Source organism: Sceloporus occidentalis, unplaced genomic scaffold, assembly GCF_023333645.1.
Source record: "Sceloporus occidentalis isolate IW3139 unplaced genomic scaffold, rSceOcc1.0.p SCAF_4, whole genome shotgun sequence".
In the NCBI taxonomy this organism is placed as follows: domain Eukaryota; kingdom Metazoa; phylum Chordata; class Lepidosauria; order Squamata; family Phrynosomatidae; genus Sceloporus; species Sceloporus occidentalis.
The window spans coordinates 49,280,097-49,306,675 of record NW_028316984.1 but is presented as its reverse complement, the minus strand read 5'-3'; the positions used below and the strand labels follow the sequence as shown (position 1 = coordinate 49,306,675).

Below are 26,579 nucleotides of genomic sequence, written 5' to 3'. Positions count from 1 at the left end.
TGTTATGTAAAGATGGCACTGCCCATATGTATTAGGGTTCAGAGCATGCGGTTGCTGCACACTCTAGAACCCTAATTTCTGTGCTGACACGGTGCTTTCGCCCCGTCTGTTTCAGGCCTCATTTTCTTCTGGAAGGAATCAATGAATAATTTTAGTAATTCTCTTTCCACTGCAACAAAGTCTTCAAAAACCACATAGATCTCAAAGCCTATTCACAATCTGAGACTTATTTTACAATAAAGAAATAAATAAAATTGCATATCGTTGCTCTGAACAGAATACAGCATTTTCTGACAAAATTTTTATTTCTATGCAGGAAATGCTGTTTCCTGCACAGAGGGTACCATTTTTCATGCAAAACAAACACATATCAATTTTTAAAGGATAAATCCCAAACTGCAAAGATTCTTTTCAGGTCAGGATTCAACAGGATTTCTTGATACTCAGAACTTGTTTTTCAACCACTTTTTAATATTTTTGAATTTTTCCAGTCCCTAGTATTATTCACATTTCCATGGATATCAATATATGTATATCTTAATTAGACAGTTAATGTCTTTCTGAAAACTTCTTCCTATTGAAAGGGGGAGTTGTGCTTGCCGGGGTTTGTCAGCATTGCAGAAACAATGCAGCTTGACACCACTTTAATTGCCATGGCTCAATGCTATGGAATTTTGGGATTTATAGTTTTGTGAGTTATTTAGCCTTCTCTGGCTGCATATGCAGTGCAGAAATAATCCAGTTTGACACCACTTTAACTGCCATGCCTCAGTGCTATAGAATTCTGGGAATTGTAGTTTTGGGAGACATTTAGCCTTCTGTCTCAGAGAGCTCTGGAGCCATTACAAATTACAGTTCCAAGAATTCCATAGCATTGAGTCATGGCAGTTAAAGTGCTGTCAAACTGGATTATTTCTGCAGTGTGTATTCAGCTTCTCTTAAAGTATCCTGGTGCCACACCAAACTACAGATCCCAGACTTCCATAGCATTGACCCATGGCTGTTAAAGTAGTGTCAAACTGGTTTATTTCTGCAGGGTAGGGCAGATATAGCTGCCATTGGCTAATGCATTGTTGGTGTGGTTCAGTCATATGGTCATCAACAAAAATAAATATTTGACAATAAATTGATCAAATGCTGAAACGGTCATTAAAGGAAGCGTGATATAATGCTCACCCCTACTTTTAAAATGTCACATCTGTCTGCTTTCATGTGATCATAAGATGTAAAATTGCAAGTGTAAGAGACAATGCATCTGGATTGGCACATTTAATCACACCTGTTGAAAACGGTCTAAAATGTTGCAACTGTGATGTATGAGCAGGTGTCACTGTGATACTGTATTCCACTTTAGACAGTAATAGTACTAGGCTTGTGAATATTCATTACCTGTTTATAAACATTTGTTATTGCTTTAAAAAATATGGTAGACCCAAATCAAAGTATTTAAAAAAAAACAACCATTGGTTAACACTGGTTCTGCACTTTGTTTCTCTCTGGAAAACAAGTTGATTTGTTTTCTGATTTTATTTTGGCATACCTTGGAGTCATTAATTTATGAAAAAGGGAACAGTAAAATAGATTGGGATAAGATTTTTTTTCTTTTTTGCATATGCAGTTTGTTGCTAATTAATTCCACTCTCCTCTTCTCTTTAATTTTCAGTGGGATGTTCTCATCTTTGTGTCCATGCTGGTGCCACTGGATTGGATCCATCATCAAAACAACACCTGCCTTTAGTACAGTGTGTAACTAAAAACTAACTAAAGAATGAGGAGATTTGTCTACTGCAAGGTGGTTCTTGCCACCTCCCTGATGTGGGTGCTGGTGGATGTGTTTCTGCTCTTGTACTTCAGTGAATGTAACAAATGTGATGACAAGAAAGAGAGGTCCCTGCTACCAGCTCTAAGGGGTAAGCAAAAACTGGTATTATTTACTTGCGTTTTGGACTTCTCTTGTGATGATTATTAATTTCTACTCAGTGGTATGCTGGACTTCTTTTATGGTAATTATTGATCAGTCATTTATGGTGTAGTGGAACCAGTCCTCACAAGATTGAAGTACCAGGACTTCTTGATTAGCAGGACCACATCTACATATGATTCTTTACCCTTTGGACTCCTTTTGGACTTTCCTCCTTTATTTTAAGCTGTAATCCCCACTGTAGTTGGAGCGGAAGTGGATTTTCACTCAACAATGTATTATTATGAGTTTGTTGTTGTAGGCTTTCAAATCATTTCTGACTTACGATGACCCTTAGGCAACCTTATCATGGGGTTTTCTGGGGATGAGAGTGTGTGACTCACCCAGCCCCAAGATCATCCAGTGGGTTTCCATTGCTGGGCTGGGAACTGAAGCCTGGTTTCCAGCGTCATAGTCCAACACTCAAACCATTGGACCATGCTGGCTCTGATGAGTTACCCCTCTTATTATTGAAAGTGTTTTGGGGTGGCTTGGTTTTGAGTGGGCAAGAATAATTAACTATGCAAAAGACCTGCTCCTAACAGAGATGAAAGGTGAAAGAATTTTATTTTCTACATAGTTTGACACCAGCATTTTTGGACTCTCCTTGAGGGTGTTATGACAGCAGTCTCAAATTCAGAATTTATCCCTACACTATTCCCTCTTCTGTTAACAGGAGATGGCATTTGAGAATATATAACTCCCACTTGGGGTGGGTAAGATGCAGCTCTATAGATGTTACTGGACTGCTGCTTCCATTATTTCTCAACATTGGATATGCTGGCTAGGGCTGTTGGGAGCTGGAGTTTACTCTTTCTTACCTTGGATGATTGTTGACTTATTGCACCAAAATTCCAGTTTCCATAATATATAATAATACATAATAATGGTTTAACAAGACTGGTGTATAGACAACTGTCTAAGGGTAAATTCTACTTTAGGGCATTATCAGAATTTTATGAGGTCCTAACAGCAACTCTTCAATTTCAAGTTTCAGTTTGATAATTCAGTAATGACCATTCAAACAAAGTTACAGGCATGAATAATTACATTCCCATTCTACAATAAAATTGAAGAGAGACCATTATTTTGCAAGTTGAAAGTTTTCATGGACACAGATTTTAAAAGGTATAGATACACATAATGCATTTACAGTTTATGTTCCATTAACATTTCTCCATAGTCCTAGTAAAAAAAAAATTCTTATGAAACTAAAACATCTTATGGTGTTGTTTTAAGAAACAACTATAGTTAAGGAATAATTTTTTTCCTAAGATCCCACTCAACCCAATAAATGGCGCTTTACAGAGCGCCCAAAAAGGGTGCTCTGCTGGCGCCCATGTTTGCTGCGCCAGGGAACCACAGCAGACAAACTGCACAATTCCCTGACGCAGCAAAAAGAACCTGCAAAAAGCGGGTTCTTTTTGCAGCGCAGTTATGACGCCACAAGGCACCAATGGCGCACTTGTGGCATCATTTCCGCACCGTGACATGCGGACGCTAAGCGTCTGCTACGTCAAAATGGCAGCACCCATATAGAGTAGGCGCTGCCATTTTGCATGTGCTCGGCACGTACTAGGGTTAGGGGCGTCCAGAAAGGACGCCCCTTCGTAACCCTAGTACGTGCCAAGCACGTACTTTTTGGCAGTGTGTAACCCGCCATTGCTAACTATTTTAATATTGCTGTTATGAAAAGCTTATACTTCTTAAGACTTAAAAGAGTTCCAGAAAGCACCATATCTGATGGATTACAACTCCTTTTAAACAGCTTATTAGCATAAGTAGTTTAGAATGTAGTTTATCCATCCATCTGAAGGAAGAGATAATCTAGAACCTATGTCAAAACAGTTATGTTACTAAGTACACAAGTACGTATTGGCCTGTGTAACTCCATGACAATCTTCCCTGGGCCCTTTGGGAGCACAGATATCATGCAAGGATCATGGAACATGTTTGAAGGTGGTATAGCTTGCTTAAGATGATCTCTATACATTTTAAAATAACCTGTCTTTGACTGTGTTACATGGGGTTTGTCCCACATTGGTCCACTTGATATGATTTGAGCCTTAATGTTTTCTGCCTTAACAATTATTAATTTATTGTATTGAAATATTTACATCCAAAGCTATAGCATGGGATTTCAGGGCTGAATTAAGTAATGCATAGTTTGCACTGAGTCTCTAGAAATCTATTGGTAGTATTATTCTGGGATCCCTTTCTTTCTTTCTTTCTTTCTTTCTTTCTTTCTTTCTTTCTTTCTTTGAAAAGCAGCCTGCATAGTCTTCAGCAGCCACCTGAAAAGGGAACATGGACTCCAGTAGCAGCAAAATTGCAAGGGAATAATACCATGAATAGGCACAGCAATAAGTCACCAATACATTGTGTCTGGCTTAACAAATAGACACTGAAGCCATTAGAGCATTTTCCTCTTGGAGCTACAGTTAAAAGTATCATTAGCTGCAGGAAGTTCTTTGCTATTTTTTCAGCATCTAGGACACTGTCCTAACTACAGCTGTGTTCAAGAAAGAGAAATGGAAGCAGAGTATGCATCCGGATGAGTAATAGGTAACCAAGAAGTAAAATTTTAAACCATATTATCAACAATAATGGACGCTGCCTTGGTTGGCTTGTCGATTCGTTTTGTACAATATTGCTAAAATCCGACCATATCTTTCCGCCTCTACTGCCAAGATCCTGGTCCATGCCCTAGTGATCTCACGACTTGATTACTATAATGTCCTCCTGGCTGGGCTTCCTCTTTCTCACCTCCGTCCTTTAATCTCTGTCCAGCATTCAGCTGCACGCATTATCACTTCCACCCACCGCTCTGACCACATCTCTCCTGTGTTGGCATCCCTTCACTGGCTCCCCCTCCCTTTCTGCATTCAGTATAAGCTCCTGCTGTCGATGTTTAAAGCCCTCCATGGGCTGGCCCCTCCTTACTTATCAGACCTCCTTTGTCCTCACCTTCCCACTCAGGCCCTCCGTTCTGGTAGTCAAGGTCTGCTGTCCCAGCCCAGGATTTCCTCTGCCCCATCTCGGATTCGCCCCTTTTCACTTCCTGCCCCTCACTCCTGGAACCTTCTTCCCCCGCGAACAAGGGCCATCACTTCTTTAACCAGCTTCAAAACAGAGTTGAAGACCATCCTGTTCAGAGAAGCGTTCCCAGGCATTGCATAATTGTCGCTTGCTATTTGATGTTCTTTTGATGCCTGTTTTATCAAACCATTTCCTGTATTGCTATGTACTTTATATGTATTAGCCTACTAGCCCCACCACCTTTCCCTTCTCCTTGTATGTCATGTCTTTTTAGATTGTAAGGCTGAGGGCAGGGAACCGTCTAATTAAAAAGATTGTATGTACAGCGCTGTGTAAATTTACAGCGCTTTATAAATAAAGGTTAATAATAATAATAACAATAATAATAATACAGTCCGTCCTTGCCTTACGCGGGGGATCTGTTCCGGATCCCGCCGCATAAGGCGAATTCTGCCTATGCTCGAGCCCCATTGGAAACAATGGGGCTCGTACGCGGCGGCGCAGGAGAGCGCGGGGCGCAACGGGCGCGCGCGCCCATTCAATTGAATAGGATGCGCCGCCCCTTCCGCCCCGTGCGTGCCCCGCGGCTTGAGCGCATATGCTCAAGGCCGTGTATGGCGCGCCCGCGTATGGCGCGGGCGGGCTGTAATAATAATAATAAACACTTTTGATGGAAAAGACTTCCTCCTTGAAACTATGGCATACAGAATCCAATGCTCCTTCGGCAATTTTAACAAAACATTTTTCACCCTCACCTTCCAGCTGTACAACATGGAATTCAAATTCCTTATTTTCAACAAATAATCACTTATATTTATGTCTCAACAGCACTAAACAAAAATTTAAAGGAACTGTTCTGTCTGCCAATTTTTAAGGAATTGCACTGGCTACTAATAGGCTTCCTTTCTGAATTCAAGATAGTAGTAATGATGCCTAAAACCCTAAATGGTTTGAGACTTGCTAGCTGAAGGAGGTCCTGTCCCTATATATCTGATAGAGTGGCCCTCTTCTGTGTCCCACCAGTGGAAATAATACATTACAGGAAGGCATGGAAGAAGACCTTTTCTGCTATGGTCCTGGCTGTGAAATGCCCTCTGTGTGTGTAGAAGGGGAGCCATTAATACACATTTCATTTTGGCAAAAGGGCCAGGATACTCTGAGAATAGCCTGGAGTATCCTGGTCTTGGAGCTGCTCTGACCTTTCCCCATTACCTGGCCCACTGTTTCCACACTGAGTAGCTGTCTGCATGAGCATCCTGGTTAACCACTCCCCTGTCTGCCACCACTGTGAGTAGCTCACTTCTGAGGTAAAAATGAAGCACTTAGTAATAATCACATGGTTGGGTGCCTTGTTCTGACCTCAGAGCAAGAGACTGGTGAAAGTGGTGGATGTGCAGGGCAACTCAGCAGGATGTGTGTCCTGGAAACAGAGATATGTTTTTTTTTAAATTGCTTTAATGTTTTATATCTCTGTTCTGTCCTGAATGTGCCTGATGTTGTCCATACTGCTCTTACCAGAACTGGACTTTGGGCTGTGCATCAACCAACCAGGACAATACCAGAATGCAGGGGACTGGGCCTCTTGGCTCATGAGAAGTTAAAATGCGACTTTTTATTAAAGTCTTTGGAACCTAATGATTTCATTCAAATCTGTAGCTACATGTGGTATTAAACTGTTTTAACTCTTTAGAATTTTCAAAATTCTTTAATATACTTTAAAAATGTTTAAATTTTCCTCTTTCAAATTTTAAAATTATTTAACCCTCTTAAATAATAGGCTACCCAGAGAGCTTATGATATGGCACAAGATATAAGTATGTTGATAAAGAAATGGTGGAAGGATCTCTCAAAATAGCCAAGAAGGTGCGAGAGGAATCACATCATTGGAACAAAAGATTTGTCTTTTGTAAAATTTGCCCTTCCAATGCAAACAGACAAAAAGCTAACATTGAACGATTTCTTCATAATATATGGTAAATTTCACATCTAGAAGCACTTGGAAAGTTTGTTAAACATGTGGAGGCTCCTGCACCCTAGTAGAAACTAGAGTACATGCTGAAGGATCACTGAATCTGTTCATGCGAGGTACTCAGTACAAGGAGGGGGAAAAGGGTGCACCATTTCCTAAACACAGCTGTGGAAATCTTACATTTTAATACACACTATTCTAGTTCTTACATCTCTTCAGAAATAGTTGAGGAGCTTCATTGTTTATGTGAGTTGCCTTCAGCTACCAGAAAGGAAAATTTAGCTGAGGAAATAAGGATGAGGAAGTGTTATTAATTCACATGTGGAAAACTGAGTCAAGTGAGGGTGAGGCAACTCTATGACATTGGCCTGTTACAGACTGCCAAAATAAAGCTGCTTCGGTTCTCTTTGGAGGTATGCTGTTTAAATGATGCATGCATCCTAAGAATTCGGAAGCTGCACCAAAGCTGCACTCCAGTGCTTAGGAATGGAGTGTGGCTTTGGCGCAACCTCCAGACTCTTAGGACGCATGCATCATTTAAATAGCATACCTCCAAAGAGACCCGAAGCAGCTTTATTTTGGCAGTCTGTAACAGGCCATTGATTTACCTACCTCAAATTCACCTGTTTTAGAGGTCTTTTCACGGCTAAAGATATTGCTGCATCCTGCTTGTTCTTTGACTTTGACAGTCAAACTGTGAAAGATTACTTTTTAGATTGTAAGACAATATGCAGAAAATGGAGCACACTCCTCCTTGCATTATGAATTCCTTTGTGCAAAACTGTCTGTCAATAACTTGAACAAGAAATGGGTTATCAAGATATTCTGTTGATGTGACAGTCAGTGGTAATTCTACAGATCATCTAACAGGAGTTTTAACACTTCCAGACTCGATATCTTCCAAAGATGATCATGATGCCATTTCATAAGCATAAGATGCTTACAAAGAGTCTTTTTCTCAAACAGGAAGATGTTGCTGCTGAATTGCCACCTGCCAGCATAAGAAAAGATTGTGCACCATGGAACAGCATCATTGTAATGACTTAAAAAAAGTCTAAATCTATTAAATGCAAACATCAAATCTTCACTGCTTTGTAGCATCCATTCAAGGGAAGCTGCATCAGCCACTACAGCTGTTTTTGTTATATTCCATATTAGAAATGAAACTCACAACAACTGTATTGAACTATGCTATGAGAAACTGTTGTGTTTTTTCCAACCCAATTACAGGGTGTAAAATAGGCAGAAGAAGGAGCATTCAGAAGCAAAAATAAATATGATGGAAAGGTAGTTGAATCCAAGGTGAAAAGATATTTAATGGAACTACTACTGTGCCTAGCATTCAACAAGAACAGATGTCAGGAGAGCTGTCATATCCCCCCGAAGCCAGTGCCTCTTACTTTGTGTCAAGCAGATGTGACCATGCTATAAAATAATAAATCACTTCTCCTCAGAACTGCTAAAAAAGAATCTGCACTCAGGAACGTTCTCCCATAACCTGAAGATTGGTTGATACAATGTCCTGCGTATCCTGACAGATCGTGGCAACATTGCAAGATAAATTCTTATAAAATAGTACAGTGACAGTTACATACATTTTGAATGGAAGACCCTCAACTAGACAAACACTAACAATATGCAATATCTGGAATAAAAATAGGAGAGGCGGGTCAATATAAATAAAAATTGTATTATTTATTTTATTATTATTACTAGTGTGCTGGGGATCCAGTGAAGATATGGCTGTGGTTGCATTGCCAGTGAAAGTGGATATCTGATGATTACATTAATCTTAGTTCAAAAGGATTGTAAAAGTTAGGGATTCCATATGCTAGCATGTAGTGCAATAAAGAGTGCTCCTTGCAATGCACCCATAAAGAAGCACATTCTGAGCTGACTCAACTACTTTGCAAGACCACATATCTCACCCAGTAATGTCCCCTTACACCCAAATTAAAGTGAACCTGTGCCATATGCAGGCTCAATATAGGTGGCTTTCAGCTTACGCTGAAGCTATCCAGCAAAAGGGAGAATGGTGCATGTGTCCGCGGCGCATGCGCATGGCTGTACAGCAAACACGAGCCCCATTATATCCAATCGGGCTCAAGCATACACACTTTTTGCCTTATGCAGAGGGGTCCGAAACAGATCCGCCATATAAAGCAGGGACCCACTGTACACTCATCATTCTTCTGGAAAGTAATTCACACTTCAATAATTAAATCTTTGGATGTAGGAAGGCCTGAAGTCATAGAAATGTTTGAGGTTTAGTGTCTAGGTATAGTGTTTGAGGTATAGTGACTTGATGTCAGAACACTAAGAAGCCCATTCGACAAATGCCTATCTGGATTACAATGTTGTCAGTGGATAGCAGTCTCATAGAATGATAGAGTTGGAAGAGATCACAAGGGCCATCCAGTCCAACCCCCTGCCATGCAGGAACTCTCAATCAAAGCATACCTGACAGATGGCCATCCAGTCTGTGTTTAAAGACTTCCAAGGAAGGAGACTCCTCCACACTCTGAGGAAGTGTCTTCCACTCTCAAACAGTCCTTACTGTCAGAAAGTTCCTCTTAATGTTGAGCTGGAATCTCTTTTCCTGCAGCTTCCATCCATTGCTCCCGGTCCTGTTCTCTTGAGCGGCACAAAACAAGCTTGTTCCCTCCTCAATATGACATCCCTTCAAATAGTTAAACAGGGCTATCATATCACCTCTTAACCATCTCTTCTCCAGGCTAAACATACTCAGCTATCTAAGGCGTTCCTCCTAGGGCATGGTTTCCAGATCCTTCACCATTTTAGCCACCCTCCTTTGGACACACTCCAGTATCTCTACATCCTTTTTGAATTGTGGTGCCCAGAACTGGAAACTATATTCTAGGTGGGGCCTGACCAAAGCAGAATAGTGTGGCACTATTATTTCCCTTGATCTAGACCAGTGATGGCGAACCTATGGCACGCGTGCCAGAGGTGGCACTGAGAGCCCTCTCTGTGGGCACACATGCTGTCGCCCTAGCACAGAGTTTGCCAGAGTTTCTTACTAGAAAGCCAGAGGGACGTGGCACTTTGCAATAAATAAGTGGGGTCTGGGTTGCAGTTTGGGCACTCAGTCTGTAAAAGGTTCTCCATCACTGATCTAGATACTATACTTCTATTCATGCAGCCTGAAATCACAATGACCTTTCAAGCTGCTGCATCGCACTGTTTACTCATGTTCAATTTGTGGTCTACTTGGACTCCTAGATCCCTTTCACATGTAGTCTCATTCAGCCAGGTGTCCCTCATCTTATATCTGTGCATTTCATTTTTCCACCCTAGTGCACAGTACCTTACATTTCTCTGTGTTGAACTTCATTTTATTAGCTTTGGCCCAGCTTTCTAGCCTATTCAGGTCATTTTGAATTTTGATCCAGTCATCTGGGATATTAGCTACTCCTCCTAATTTGGTGTCATCTGCAAATTTGATAACTATGCCCCCAATACTGTCATCCAAGTCATTGAATAGCACTGGGCCCAGGACATACTGTAGCACCCCACTGATCACTTTTCTCCAGGAAGAAAAGGAACCATTGTTCAGCACCCTTTGGGTTTGGCTGGTCAATCAATTACAAATCCATGTAACAGTTACCTTATTTTACAAGCTTGTTTGCAAGAATGTCATGGAAAACCTTGTCAAAGGCCTTACTGAAATCAAGATATACAGTGGGCTCTCCCCTTACATGGAGATCTGTTCTGGATCCCTCCGTGTAAGGGGAAATCTGCACATGCTGGAACCCCATTAGAAGTAATGGGGCTTGCATCAGTGGTGCACAACAGTGTGCATGCGCCATTGGCACGCCACCCATTACTTCTTCCAGGATGCATGGGGGGGGGGGCTTTTCCAGCACGGCTTTCAGCATATGCTGAAAGATGCATGTGCCGCGCCCGCGTAAAACATGGACACACTGTACTATATCTACAGCATTCCCTTCATCTATTAAGCTGGTGTGGGCGGAGCCGGTGCGGCGGGCTGCATGATGGGAGTTGTAGTTTCTGCCTTCCCTCCAACACGTGCGCAACAAACTTTCTCCAGTCGGTGTATGCTGCAACAATGGTGCTTTTATTGGCAATAGTTAACAAAACAAGGTCTAACCGACCAACAACTCAGTCCCAAACAACAAAATAAACTCTTCCAACTTCTCAGACTGGGGAATTAGGTCTCAGGGACCTTTGGGTCCAGATTGGAGTCGAGGGCTCTTCTGCCAGAATGCTTCTCCAGGGGTTCCCGTTCCGCTTTCTCCCAGTCCTGGGGTTCGGGCCCCTGTTCTCACCGCCTGCCTTTACTATCCCACCACTTGCTCACCAATCCTTTTGCATCCGCCTTCCGCCAGTCCCCCTCCTCCGGATAAGGGAAGTCCCCCTCTTCCCTAGGGTCTCTTAGTTTCAGAGATTCATGTGGGCCCAGAGGTCTTGGACTCAGTCTGTAGGGACACTGGTCTTCCAACCCGCTGAGGGCTATGGGTTACCCTAGCTGTCCCTAACTCGACCCCTTCTCCGCGTCCACTTCTTCCACACCTGCACCCTCTCCCCACGCACAACTGCTCCTGCCTCTTTATACCTCTCTGTTGCTCCACCTCTCTCCCCTCTGGCTCCGCCCCTGGGCTTATTCTCCTTAATTCCTCCACCTGATCTCTCCCTCCTCCCTCAACTCTCTCCTCATTCGCCTCTACCTTGCTACAGCTGGTAATTTTATAAAAAAAAAAAAAAGAGAGAGAGAGAGAGAGAGAGATTGGTTACTTATAACTCTGAAACCCTTGTTGACTTTTTGTGACTATGGAATTGCCTTCAAGATGTTCACAGACTCTCTATTTAATGATCTGTTCCAGAATCTTTGCTGGTATTGATGTCAGACTAACTAGGCAATAATTGTTGGGCTCCTCTTTTTTCCCCTTTTTGAAGATGGGGACAATGTTTGTCTTCCTCCAGTCTGCTGGGACTTCTCCTGTTCTCCAGGAGTTTTCAAAGATCATTGCCAATGGTTCCAATATTACATTTGCCAATTCTTTTAATAGTCTTGGATGTAGTTCATCTGGACCTGGAGACTTATATTCATTTAGATTAACCAAGTATTCCTGTATTATTTCCTTACTTATTCTGTGCTGAAATGCCCCTATTCTTTCCTCCGCTCCATTATCCTCAGGTTGAGCACCCTTTGTCTTTTCTGAGAACACAGAGGAAAAGAAGGTGTTGAGTAATTCTGCCTTTTCTCTGTCCCCTGTTAGCATTTTGCCATCTTCTCCACGGAGTGGCCCTACCATTTCCCTTTTATTCCTTTTGCTGCGGACATATCCAAAAAAGCCCTTTTTATTGTTCTTAACCTCTCTAGTAAGCCTGAGTTCATTCTGCGCCTTAGCTTTTCTGACTTTACCCCTACACATGCTAGCTATTTGTTTGAATTCTCCTTTGGTGATTTCCCCATTTTTCCATTTCTTATACATGTTCGTTTAAAAGTTAGCTCAGTTGAAAGTTCCTTAGTAATCCAGCCTGATTTCTTGAGACACCTCCCATTTTTCTTCCTCACTAGAACTGTTTGAAATTGTGCCTTCAGTATCTCCCTTTTGAGAAACTCCTATCCATCCTGAACTCCCTTCTCTTTTAGTATTCCTGACCATGGGATCACCCCCAATTTTTCTCTAAGTTTACTGACATCAGCTCTCCTAAAGTCTAGAATGTGCGTCTGACTATGTCTGGCTTCTCCTTTCCACTGTATAACAAACTCCAGGAGAACATGTTCATTCCCACCTAAGGATCCCACCACTTGCACCCCATTAATCAAGTCATCCTTGTTGGTTAGGATCAGATCTAAAATAGCTGACCCCCCTCTTCCACCTTTTTGAACATGAAATTGTCTTCGAGGGAAGTGAGGAATTTGCTAGACCTTGAGGATTTGGCTGAGTTTGAATTCCAACAAATATCAAGATAGTTGAAGTCACTCCTCACTACTACATCTCTCCTTTCTGAGTGTGTGATCATATTTTCTGGAAAAGCATCATCCAAAAGGGGGAAAATACAGTTGTTCAGCATTCTGGAAAACTGCGAGATTATATGAGATGTCTTATGGCTTTGGGGCTGAAGATGAAGGGAAACAGGGCATCAATGCTGTTTTTTTTCCTGAGGGTCACATCAGAACTGAAAACATGCAAGATATGCAAACATTTTTCATCCTTAGTTTTCTGTGGTTTTTTTGGGCTATATGGCCATGTTCTAGAAGAGTTTCTTCCTGACGTATTGCCAGCATCTGAAGTTGCCAGCCACAGATGCTGGCGAAATGTCAGGAAGAAACTCTTCTAGAACATGGCCACATAGCCTGAAAAACCCACAAAAAACTATGGATGCCGGCCATGAAAGCCTTCAACTTCACATTTTTCATTCTGTAGCTAAATAAACAAAAACAAATAAATAAATAAATAAGCTAAATTAATTAAATGGTCTGATTTACTAAATAAAATGGTTGTGATAATTGTTTAATTAATGAAATAAGCAGTTGTTCTCCCCAACTCTTTATATGGACTGTATAAAAGAAGGCAAAGTAGAAAACAAAGTAGTTTGGGGCCTCTAATGGAATCAGAGCAAGTTCTCTTTAATAAGTCTTATTTAACTGCTGCATTTAAAATACCACTCTGAAATGTGCACAAGAACAATTTTATGATAAATCTTCACCTCAATTGATTAAATGATTTGTAGACCAAATATGGAAAATTATTCAGTTCTTCCCACTATTTTGTTTTGTATCTCATTTTATCAAGTTGCTGTCTTTGCTAAAAGTTGATGAATCGTTTCAGGATAGAATGATCAGTTTGTCATTTCTTGAACTTATTCAGCCAGCTCAGTTGCCAAGACTGAATCAGCAAAAGCTTCTAGCATCTGGAGAATAAACAGTCTTTTAAAAACATATTTGTGCTTTTGTACTGAAATTGCATTTGTGTGTAAGACAACTAGAAAATGAAGTAGATTTTTATTCAAATTCAACCAAGATTTTAGAATTTTATATTTATAATAATGCAGTGCAGTGACTCCTTAAATTTCAGTGTTCCTTTGCTTGAAAACATTATGCTTTGGAGATGCTGTATGGCTGTTTCCCGTGTCAGAGTGTGTAATCCTGACTGCGGGACAGGTGTCTCTATCTATTACAGGGGTTGGCAACCTCCGGCCCGCGGGCCGGATGCGGCCCGCGGAGGCCTGGCGGCCGGCCCCTGCCTCCCCTTGCCACCGCCGCCCGTCGCGGCGTTTCGCCGCTCTGGGCGCCGCCATTTTGGGCGGCAAAATGGCGGCGAAGTCTCACGCGACCTCCCTTGAGGTCGCGCGAGACTTCGCGGCCATTTTAGCTGAAAAAATGGCGGTGAAATCTCGCGCGACCTTGGGGGAGGTCGCGCGAGACTTCGCCGCCATTTTGCCGCCCAAAATGGCGGTGCCCAGAGCGGCGAAAAGCTGCGATGGGCAGCTGCGGCGGCAGCGGCGGCGGGCCTTTCAGAGGCCCGCTGCCGTCCCTGGGGCCCTCCAGCAGGGCTCCGAAGGCGGCAGTGGGCCTCTGGGAGGCCCGCTGCCATGCCTGGGGCCCTCCAGGAGGGCTCCGAGGGCGGCAGGGGGCCTGCTGCCGTCCCTGGGGCCCTCCAGGAGGGCTCCGAGGGCGGCAGTGGGCCTCTGGGGGGCCCTTTGCTGTCCCTGGGGCCCTCCAGGAGGGCTCCGAGGGCGGCAGGGGGCCTGCTGCCGTCCCTGGGGCCCTCCAGGAGGGCTCCGAGGGCGGCAGGGAGCCTCTGGGAGACCCTTTGCTGTCCCTGGGGCCCTCCAGGAGGACTCCGAGGGCGGCAGGGGGCCTCTGGGGGGCCCGCTGCCGTCCCTGGGGCCCTCCAGGAGGGCTCCGAGGGCGGCAGGGGGTCTCTGGGGGACCCTTTGCAGTCCCTGGGGCCCTCCAGGAGGGCTCCGAGGGCGGCAGGGGGCCTGCTGCCATCCCTGGGGCCCTCCAGGAGGGCTCCGAGGGCGGCAGGGGGCCTCTGGGGGGCCTGCTGCCGTCCCTGGGGCCCTCCAGGAGGGCTCCGAGGGCGGCAGGGGGCCTCTGGGGGGCCCTTTGCCATCCCTGGGGCCCTCCAGTAGGGCTCCGAGGGCGGCAGGTCGCCTCTGGGGGGCCCTTTGCCATCCCTGGGGCCCTCCAGGAGGGCTCCGAGGGACGGCAGGGGGCCTCTGGGAGGCCCGGTGCTGTCGCTGGGGCCCTCCAGGGGGCCCTCCAGCGCTGGTGGCCCCCACCAGCTTTTTTGCCGGTCTCTGATGGGGCCTGGGGCCCCGTCAGGGGCCAGCAAAGGTGGGGAGGCCTGGCCCCCGGAGGGTGGAAGCTCCGCCCCCGGTACGCAGCCCCGCCCCGGAGGGTGGAAGCTCCGCCCCGGCACACGGCCCCGCCCCGGAGGTTGGAAGCTCCACCCCCCGCATGTGGCCCCGCCCCGGAGGGTTGAAGCTCCACCCTCGGCTTCGGCCCCCCAGTCGCCTGAGGGACACCAACCCGGCCCCCGGCTCAAAAAGGTTGCCTACCCCTGGCTTAAACTCTCCAAAGAAATACCAGCATTTCCAAACCTAGGAAATGGTGCAGCTCTTTCTCCTGACGGTTTGTCTCTCTGTCTCCCAGCAGGGAAAGGTCTAGCCACAAAATGCCTCTTGGTTTTTGAAGCAAAGGGGTGGCTCTTTGGTGGAGCTGAGGACTAGTGGTTACCTGTCTGGAAATATTTACAGCAAATTGTTCCTGCCTGACCTCAGAAATGGTGCTGCTTCGTAAATCAGACCAAATGAATTGTCAGGACGTCAGACTCACAGCAGATGAATGCTTTGGTGTAAATTAAACATTTTATGGGACTGCACCTGACTTTAATAAAAGAGGAGGAAATGCTTCTATGCTTTCTTCCCTTCTACAACTTCTAGCTCAGCAAACCTGTGAAATGATTTTAGAGGCGTCCAACTTTTGGGCGACTGGTCAGGGTGACCAGACAGCCTCCTTTTTCTGGACATGTCTTACATTTCAGCCTTCTGTCCAGTCCAGGAGGAATTTCAAAATGTCCTCCATTTTGAACATGCCTTAGAAACAATAATTTACATTTCTATGAGTGTTTAAAACTTTTATTTTGTAATATCCTACATTTTTCCTGCATTTATGAATAAATTATATATTTGGCCAGTTTTGAATTAGTGTGAAACAATGTTTTGACCTCAGTGAAGAGAAGTGTCTTGATACCAGTTACGCTAAATAAATATAAATATTAGACTTAGAGGCTAAACAGACTGGTGTTTAACACTAGCCACAGGGCAGAGTGGGGCCATGGCATCCACATGCCTCATGCCCCAATGCCAGTGTCATGCTGTGCACCCAATCCCATGACAGAGGCATCACAGCGCTCCTTTGGTGCATCTTTTAGACAAACTGCACCAAAGGAGTGGCGAAAAGCCACCACCGCGGTGGCAAGGGCACCATTTTGCTGGTGCTAAAAGGAGCGGCATTTGCTTTTAGCGCCAGGAAAGCGCTGGATCAGAGCTGTGGCATGCAGTTGCTGCAGCTGCGATCCAGCTAGGAAAGGGGTAGCGGGATACCGCTCCAAAGGGGCAGTCTGTTTTGCCCCTTAGATACACAAGGCAGGAAAACTCTCTGTTGCCAAAGTCTGCACAAATTGGAAAGAAAGCATGCTGAATAGGAAGGGCTGGTGGTTGCCTGGACTCTTTGTCCATCGTGGAAAAGCCAAACCTTATTCTAAACTGCAAATTGGAAGTTGAAGTCTAAACTCTCTCCCCTCCTGTTGAGAAGGAAATAAATTTTTGATGAAAGCAATCAGGACTGAACTGCCTTGCTTAACTCCACTGAATGGAGAGCTGCCCAATTTTTCATACTGTGTTTCTGACTTATGGAGACCCTGAGGTATCATAGGGCTTTCTTGGCAAGTTTCTTCTGAGCAGAGATACCATTGCCATCCTCTGCGGCTGAGAGAGTGTGACTTGCCCAGGGTCATCCAGTGGATTTCCACAGCCGAGTCGGGATTTGAACCCTAGTCTCCCACTGTCCAACGGTCAACCCACACTGGCCTTCAGACTGGTACACCACCCATTGTGAGGTACTCTCCGGTTTCCAGATTGAGAAACCCTATCTAGATTTCAAAAGAGTAAATACATAGACTTCATTGGCTTTGTCTGGTGTATGCAGCCCATTGTTCTCTACTGCCCAGACCATCTAAGCTTCATTATCAGTGCCTGAAGAGAACATTCACCTCCGCCTTTTTGCAAGCACAAGTTTTTGGTTGTTTTGAACAACACTGGTGTCATATTTTGCCCCACTGGAGGTCTTCCCTTCATTTTTAGGAGACCAACCCCAGAGGCAGAGAGCAAAAATCCTTCTTTTTTGACCTGCTCCCCTCTCTTAGACCTGCTCCAGTCATCTTCTTCATGTCGGAGGGTGAGAAAATCCATTTGTGCATTTTAGCCTGTAGTTCCTTATGGGTAGGAGAAGGACTTTTAGTTTCCATGCTTCCCCTTTTTTGCTTTGAAAAACAGCTCGCATTGAATATAGACTCTTCTGTTGGTTCCTGCTGCTGTCTTTTGCTGTCCTTTAAATAAAGAAATCATCGGGTTTTTAATTTCAAAATTAGTTTGTCCTTCTGCCTCATTTTTACTTGGAGTCACTTTGGTTAATTTTTGGTTAATTTTTGAAAGGCTTCACTCTGTAAGAATTAGAGAATCAGTGCCTGGAAGAGCTTTCCCCTCCAAACCAGTAAAACCAGTGCCTTGTTCTTAACACTTCTCCCTTCACTGCTATGTTTGCTTTACAACACTATGAATAATAATATATATTTACTCAGCACTTGGAGCTTGGAAAGTACTTTAGAGTTCTTCATCTCATTAATCCTAAACAACATCTCCGGGAAGGTAGCCATTATCATTAGAATATCCATGTTCCGGATGGATACATGAATCCAAGAGGTAAATAACTAACTCCAGGTTGCCAGCTCTTGCAATTGCCTCTTTGATCTTCCATTTGTCAAGCTTTTGAGACATTCAGGGATGGACAATTTGTAAAGTGGTCATAGCAGTCTCCTTAACTCTTGTTTCTAAATATTGCAGCGGAAAAAACCAATTACGGCAGGCCCTCCACATTCGCTGGGGTTAAGGACACAAGGCACCCATGAAAGTGGAAATAACACAAATAAAACCCCAATATTTTTTTTACCTAAGAAGCACCTCTCTAGGGCCCCATTCCCACTGGGCATATAAAGAGACGTATTTCACTGCAATTCGGACTCGGATTTTTTTTTTTCCGAGTCGTAATCGAATCTGACCCATTGTTCCCATTAAAAACGGGTGCAAACAGACCCAGGGTTTTTTATCCCTGTTTTCGTTCCCATTGGTATTTTCCCTGTGGTAATTTGAAGTGGGTTATTTTGCTCCCCATTCCCATTGCCCTTCTGGGACCTCTTTTTTTTTAAGCAGCTGTCAATCAAGTACTTAAGCGCTTGACGTCGCAGCCAATCAGTCGCTTAGGCGCTTTTCCCCTCTGGGAAATGAAGAAGGAGCCTCTATTCCCCTAAAATCTATTCTCTGGAAGAGAGAAGGAGCCTCTATTTACCCCAAATCCCTGGAAGAGAGAAGGCGCTTCTATTCCCCCCAAATCCCTTTGCCTCCCCCATTGCTCCCTGGGCTGTCTGGGGGGCCATCAAGCAGGCATGTACTGCAAAGCCCATCTGCTGCTCAGGCGCTCAGGCAGAGGTGAAAAAAGAAAAATAATAGTTTAAAATGGTGTTCAATGGCTCTCCTCACACATCGGTCTGTGAATGTGGAGCAGAAGGAGGTTGCAGGGGGCGTAACATGTTTACTGCGTTTGGAGCTCAATGTAGCGCGATTGCCTTACCCTGCTTTCCTCTCCATCGGGGGAAAGGCTTTGCAAATGGAAGAAAATGGCGCCGGCGATGCAGGAAAGTGAACAAAGTGGGTGACACCCCCAGGCCAGCCCCTTGAGCACTGCTCCTCCCATCCCCAAGTTCCCAATCAGACACCCTTGTCGTTCCTATTCATTTGCCCCGAATCAGACTCGGGAGGCACAGGAAAATTCGCTAAAAATGCACTGTTAAATTAAACTGCTTTATCAACCACTGATTCGTTTTTTTTCAAGATAATTCGATTACATGGGAGTCAGATTCGAATTCCAATGGGAACGATAGTGAAGCAATGCTGATCAAATGCGCGCGCAAATGAGAACGATGCACCCATGATTCATGTCCTGATCCGTGTTATAAGGCAGTGGGAATGGGGCCTAGGACTCTCTGGGTCCTCCAGAGCAACTCTATGGTCAACATGTGCTGGAAGGTGATCACAGAAATGTGCCGGAGAACCTACAAATGCCTAGAGAAGTGTTCTCTCTATGAACCTCTAGGTCCTCCAATGCAACCTCTGGTGAAAGTTGGCCAGAGAGTTGCACTGGAGGACCTAGAGATTTTTACAGAGAACATATTAATGAAATCTATGAATAATCAAAACTGCAAAAGTCAAAACTACAAATGTGGAGGGCCAACTCTACAGGCATTATGGTCAATTGAGAGTGCAGTGATTAGTACTGGCCTGAAATGTTGGGCTCTTTCACACTACACAATTATAGCCCCATGATTCCATTTTAACAGCAATGGTTCAGTCCTATGGAATCACAGGCCCTTATCACACGACGGGGTTTGCAGCTCAAATCCGAAGTCACTCCTGGTACAACCATGCAAATTCACGTTAAAACATGATGTATTATCACACATGAATGCTTTCTATGGGGAGCAGTTCCAAGGCAGATCCACAGTCAATCCAAAGTGACTCCTGATTTTTGTGAATTTGGTAACAAGTGATTTCACAAAAATTGTTTCCAAGCTCACTTTCAATTTGAATTGGTCTGCTGTGGAAAATCACCCCGATCTCGCCCCCCTTGGCCCCCTGCATCCTGATCCTCCTCCTCCTCCTCCTCCTCCTCCTCCTCCTCCTTTACAGGTTATGGGGAGACTGAAGCCAACAGAGCCAACGGAGGCCACAGGGAGACTGGCACAAAAGCTCCTGGGAGAGGGAGGGAGAGGGAGGCCACCAAAGGCACCCAGACGGAGGCAAAAGGAGAGCCAAACGCTTGGGAGAAGGAGAGAGGAGTTTATCACGCAGGAGAAATTTCTCTTCATGTTGAATGAAAAGAAAGTGGGGCCAGAAGGCATTCACGTGAATTCGTTAGTTCAGAAAATTTACGTGAATTCAAATTGCGTTCAAACTGACTTCCCATTGCCCGAAAATAGCTTGCCATTGCCCGAAATTGCGTGTGGTAGTCTATCACGCAATAACGTTAAACCCCATGATTGTGTTCGGATTGCCATTGGATTATACTTCCAATTTCCCTTGTCTGATAACGTCCAGAGAGAGAGAGGCAAACAAAGGAGCCAAACGGAGGCAAAAGGTGGGTAGCCGGCATGTAAATCCTGGGAGAAGGGGAGAGAGAGAGAGGCAGCCAGCGGACCAGATAGCCAGGGAACCAAAACAACAAGAACAAGGGAAAGGGGCCCTCCACCCTCAGGGAGCCCAACCCCCAAAAGAAGTGGGGAAAGAAGAGAACTAGAAACCCAAGCCCTCCCACCAGGAAAACCAAAATATGGGCTCATCCGGGATCTGATCTTCCCCAGTGGCTCCCTGCATCCTTCTGCTTCCTCCTCCTCCTCCTCCTCTTGCTTCACCTGATCTCACCCCCCCCCCGGCCCCCTGCATCCTGGTGCTAAGGAGGGGGCAAGCGGAGGTAGCAGGCAAGAATGACAGCGTCCAGAGCCCCACAGGGCATGCGCAAGGGTGCAAGTTCGAGTCGTTGGATCTATCTGGTGTGGGAATTTATTTTGCACTCACTCCGCTTTGCCTCAGGAACGACCAGAATTTCTCTCTTCATGTGAGATAATTAATCATGTGAATTGCCTGGATTCGAACTGACTCTGCTTCCCCTTTACTTCGGAAGTTCTCACACTCTCATCTTCCAGGTTTTTTAGACTTCAGCTCCCATAATTCCAGAATGTTGGCAACGCTGGCTGGGACTTCTGGGAACTGAAGTCCAAAACACCAAGAGGACCAAAGTTTGGGAACCACTTATATTTCTTCCCACTGAAATTCTTTTTAGTTAGTTTTGGTACAGCTTTCCAATCTGTCAAGGTTGTTTTGCATTCTGATCCCTGAAGATTTGGCAAGCATGCCTTCAATTCCACCATCTAAATTATGCATAAGCATTTACAAATCCTGGGATTTGCAGTTTAGATTTCTCAGCCAGAGACCTACAATGGCTTCACCAAACCACATTTTATGGGATTCCATAAAATTCAGCCATGGCTGTTAAAGTGGTATTGTAGAGCTATAGATGTGTGGTGTGGATGCCCCCCCCCCCCCCCCACTTAACTGACTTGAAACAAACAATGCCTCCCCTGAGTTTGCAAGACCATAGGAGCACCATCAGTCAAAGCTGAAATGATGGCACATAGCAACAGTTAAGGTACTTGGAATTTATTATTATTATTATCATTATTATTATTATTATTATTATTATTATTATTATCTTATATCCCACGTTTCTCCCAATATAGGAAATTCTCTGGTAAAGAGCTGTAGCCCACTCTCCAGAAATAAAATCTAGTTGTCCAGAAGATGCATCTGAGTAGTGCATTAACTACATATCCTAGTGTCAGACTGGTACAACTGTGTAGTTTGTACACACTCACAGTTTTCTCTCTCACACTCACACATACACATACACACTAAAAACATAGACTGAACCTAATAGCAAAGCATGTAAGATCTGAATCTGCACAAGGGAGGAAAAGATAAGCTTGTCCTTCCATTTCCAAATTAATTTTTAAAAACGTTTACACTGCAGTTAAACACATCCACTGAAGAGAGGCAAAAATGACTGTGTTGAGGCCTCTGGCAGCTCCCATCTCTGTGGGGAGCTGAAATGGCTCCCAGTTTTAGTCTGAACCATGAAGGAACGATCAAATGTGCTGGACTGGGCTTGGCCCTTTGGATGGTGGAAGCCACTGCTTCAAAGGGTGGTAATGTATCCTTTCTTGGAGGTTTTCATAAAGAGGCTGGATAGCCATCTGTTATAGAGATGCTTGGATTGTGTTTTCCTGCCTGGCAGAATGGGGTTGGAATGGATAGCCCTTGTGGTCTCTTCCAGCTCTGAGATTCTATGATTCTATAGTTCCTTTAAAATTCAGTGTGAAATCTGGAGCAGATTCACCCCAACCTACTTCCATGGGAGCCACAAGACACCCCTGAGTCTAGATCAGAGATCCCTAAACTCTGGTCCTCCAGGTATTTTGGGCTTTAGGTCCCAGAAGCATCAGTCATCTTGGCCAGTGGTCTTGGATTCTGTGAGCCAAAGTCCAAAATACCTGGAGTGCCAGAGTTTGGGAATCACTGGTCTAGATCAAATCTTTGTTAACACCATTCTCCTGCACACGCTGGCTGAGATCCCTCACTGTGCTCCTCTAGTACAAATCAGCACTCACTGTATTCCATAATGGGTCATAGGGCCATCTAATCATAATATCTTAAAACTGGGAGGGACCCCAAGGGTCATGGAGTGCAACCTCATTGTGCCGCGCATGGTTTGAGCACTCCTGAGAAATGGTCATCCCACCTATGTTTAAAAACCTCCAAATATTGGACAACGATACATTCCTTGATGAAGAAGAGAGTCAAGATAAACGAGAAAGCAGATTCCAAGATGTATCTATTAAATACGATTGACGACAAGAATTTGGAAAAGATATATGGCAAGGCAATATTTTATGCAATAACTGCAGCAAGTATCTTATACGCAGCTTTTTGGAAAAGTAAAGAACTCCTGACATCAAGGCATGGCTATTAAAAATATATGGTTTTATGGAAATAGATAAACTAACATAGTTGATCAAGGGAAAAGTGATTGATGTGTTTAAGAAAGACTGGAGACCAGCAATCGATTTTTTGGAAGAAGAGAAGGGTAAATTTATACGACTATTGCGTTTGAATAGACATATGACAAATAAAAATGGTTTATAAATAAATTAGAATATTGATACAGTAGTAAGAGCTGCAAATTGTGGTTTAAAATGTAATAGTGCAACATGTTAATATAGAGATTAATATGCCAGAATTATAAAAAGTATGTTTAAAATAATACATTTAATATCTAGAGGAAATAAGGAAATATTAGACAGAGTATTAATGTCTGGCACTAATATATTAATGATACTATATTTGTATATCTATTAAGAGGAAGATTGTTTATACTGCTGTCTATTTTTTCAGTTTTTTCTTTTTCTTTTTTACTCTATTTGTTGAAAACCAATACAATTCTTCTACAATAAAGAAGGAGACTCCACCTCATTCTCAGGCAGCATCTTCCACTGTCCAACAGCCCTTACTGTCAGGAAGTTCCTCCTAATGTTGAGATGGAATCTCTTTTTCTGGAGCTTGTACCCATTGTTCATAGAATCACAGAATCATAGAGTTGGAAGAGACCCCAAGGGCTATCCAGTCCAACCCCATTCTGCCATGCAGGAAATCCAGATCACTCCGAGGAAGGAGTTTGTTCCACTGTCAGACAGCCCTTACTGTCAGGAAGTTCCTCCTAATGTTGAGGTGGAATCTCTTTTCCTGGAGCTTGCATCCATTGCTCAATTGTGTCTTATTTTCTGGAGCAGCAGAAAACAAGCTTGTTCCATCCTCAATGTGACTCCCATTTACACATTTAAAAATAATTATCATGCCCCCTCTCAGTTTTCCGAGCAAAATACACCTACGTCATTCGCCATAAAACTTGGTTTTCAGATTTTCAATAATTTTGGGCGCTGTCCTCTGGACACGCTCCATCCTGTCCACATCCTTCTTGAACTGTGATGCCCCAAACTGGACACAAGATTCCAGGTGAGGTCTGACTAAAGCAGAATAGATTTGTAATAACATACTCTCCATCTGGACACTACATTCCTATGTGAATTGGCTTTTTTTGGCTGCTGCATCACCACCTTTCTGCCAAATACCAACATTGTTTAATGGATAGTTCACCTCCCCTGTCCTTGTTTCTTGTCCCTTTGTGCAATGGTGAAGGCAATGGTGAAGGCAATGGCAAGCCCCTATTTGCATGGTATCCAAAATCTCTTCTCATGATGTTTCCAAAGTACAACAGCCTCTGTTTAGTCATCTTTGCTTCTAGTAAGAATTTAGGATTGAGTTGGTTTCAACTCCATTTATTTGTCTTTTTATTTTCTCCATGGTATCCATGGAACTCTTCTCCAGCACCACATTTCAATACTAGGGCTGCATCCACACTGCAGAAATAATCCAGTTTCACACCACATTAACTGCCGTGGCTCAATGCTATATAGCATTCTCAAACTGGAGTGTTTCTGCAGTGTGGATGCAGCCCAGGTCAACATGTCAAGTTCTACTTATTTTCTCTATGGCCATACTCACAAAAGCTTTGCTCTGGTGCAGCAACCATCTACAGTTACCAGAACTGCATAGCATTGAGCCATGGCAGTCAAAGTGGTGTCAAACTAGATTACTTCTGCAGTACAGACACAGCATTAGGTAAACCGAGTGGAGCTTAACAGCTCTCCTCTTGGATTCTAGAGTATTTTAGAGCATTCCAGCCTTTTCCTTCCCATCGCCTCCTCCCCTTCCTTCCCATGGAGTGCCTCATTTGCTCCCCAGAAAATAAATGCTTACATTGTACCCCCCTCCTGTGCTTGAAAATAACAAACCATGCACTGATGCTATACCAAGGCAAGATCCATTGCATGCCCCACCAGGTGGAGAGGAACATGGCAGTTGGCGCACTTTTACGACACCATCCCGCTGGGTCCCTCTAACTCCTAATGTGCATTACCAGTGGGATGTCTGCCCATCAGTGTTCCCGTGAATCCATTACAGGCCTCCCAGGGTGAGACTTTGCCTGTGCGCTTTAAGCAGCTTTGGACATAGTCTGTTCTTTCCTTCACCTTGCGCTTAATGGTGCTCATTTACAAGCATTTGCTTCCATTTAACTCCTGGGCCCACACTGTAAGCGTATGCATGTTTAATGGGATTTCTCTCTGCCACAATCTGGCATTGAAAGCATGCTGTTGCAAGCGTGCAACTACTTATAACAGGGGGGCACAAGTGGTTTTTAGGGGATGGGTTTTTGCACCTGGCACATTCAGAAATACCCCACTAATGAAATAAACAAAACTTGTACAAAGTTCCCCCCTTTTCTGTCAATTCCTAAGTTTCCTCTTCAAACCCAGTGGTGGCTGGTCATTTCCAAGGTGATGAATCCAGTCCATGCTTAGAGTGATTCCCAAACTCTGGTCCTCCAGATGTTTTGGACTTCTGCTCCCAGAATTCCTAACCATCGACTAAGCTTGTTGGGGTTTCTGGGTGTTGAAGTCCAAAACATCTAGGAACCAAAGTTTGAGACTCACTATTTTAGTCTGAACTGCAAGGAGTTCTCCAAAGGGACCAACCTTGCCTGGAATTCAATATGAGATTTATCTCTCTGACAAAGAGGAAGCCTGCTGTAGTGGTCTGAACACCGACTCTGGAGACCTGGATTCAAATCCCCACCCAGCTGTGGAAACCCACTGGGTGGTCTTGGGCAAATCCCAATCTCTCAGCCTCAGAGGAAGCCAAAGGTGAACCCCCTCTGAACAAATTTTTGCCAAGAAAGCTCCATTATACAGTTGTCTTAGGGATGCCATAAGTCAGAAACAAACTGAAGACACACAACAAGTGGACTTGTGTGCTGAGTACTGAGTAGTTTCATAATGCCCATATTCACCTCGAGGCTCCTATGATATTAAAACCTACAAGCATCCTTTCTGCAAGGGTGGCCAGCAGAGTGACTGATGTACAATGGCCCAGTTCCCAAAAGTCCCCAATGCACATTTGTTACCATCCCTGATGCATGTCAGGACACCAGCTAGGAAGAGTTGGAACACAGTAGGAATGCCCAATGCACTAGAATGCATCAACAGAAGTAAAGCGTCTCAATCAAGGGAAGTAACAGCATCCCTCTATTCTGCTTCGGTCAGGTCTCACCTAGAATAACACTGTGTCCAGTTCTGAGCATCACAGTTCAAGAAGGATGTTGAGTAGCTGGAGCATATCTAAAGGGGGGTGACTAAAATGGTGAAGGGTCTGGAAACCATGCCTTATGAGGAAAGACAACGGCCCCATTCCCACTGGCCCAGTTAACGTGGGTGGAACTGGGTAGATGATTATTATTATTATTATTATTATTATTATTAAACTTTATTTCTAAAGCACTGTAATTATACACAGCGCTGTACAAAGGCAGTAAAATTAGAGAGAATATAAAAGCCTGCCCAAGGCGTACATTCTAAAATAATAACAATTAAAAGAGAAATAGTTAAAATTACCATATAGAAAAGAAAAAACAAATTAAAAACATCAAATATAAAACAAATCACATCACATCAAATATTGTCAGACAGCCAGATGACAATCACAAATTCCCTGAGAACGTTTCCCTAAACAATATGGTTTTCAGCTCAGCCTTAAAGCTGGTTAGGGAAG

The 26,579-nt window shown here is 44.1% G+C and overlaps 1 protein-coding gene across 10 annotated transcripts in view; it reads left to right on the top strand.

Annotated features, from left to right (window-relative positions):
* Positions 1-26,579, top strand: part of GALNT13 (polypeptide N-acetylgalactosaminyltransferase 13) — a 360,918-nt gene that overhangs the window by 25,974 nt on the left and 308,365 nt on the right. For all 10 annotated transcript variants that reach the window (XR_016280868.1, XR_016280866.1, XR_016280867.1 and 7 more), the window contains exon 2: positions 1,664-1,910. Coding sequence is in view for 5 of the 10 variants with exons in the window: in XM_089520006.1 (XP_089376132.1) it covers positions 1,769-1,910 (142 nt within the window). In the remaining 5 variants the exon portion in view is untranslated. The remainder of the gene's footprint in view (positions 1-1,663; positions 1,911-26,579) is intronic.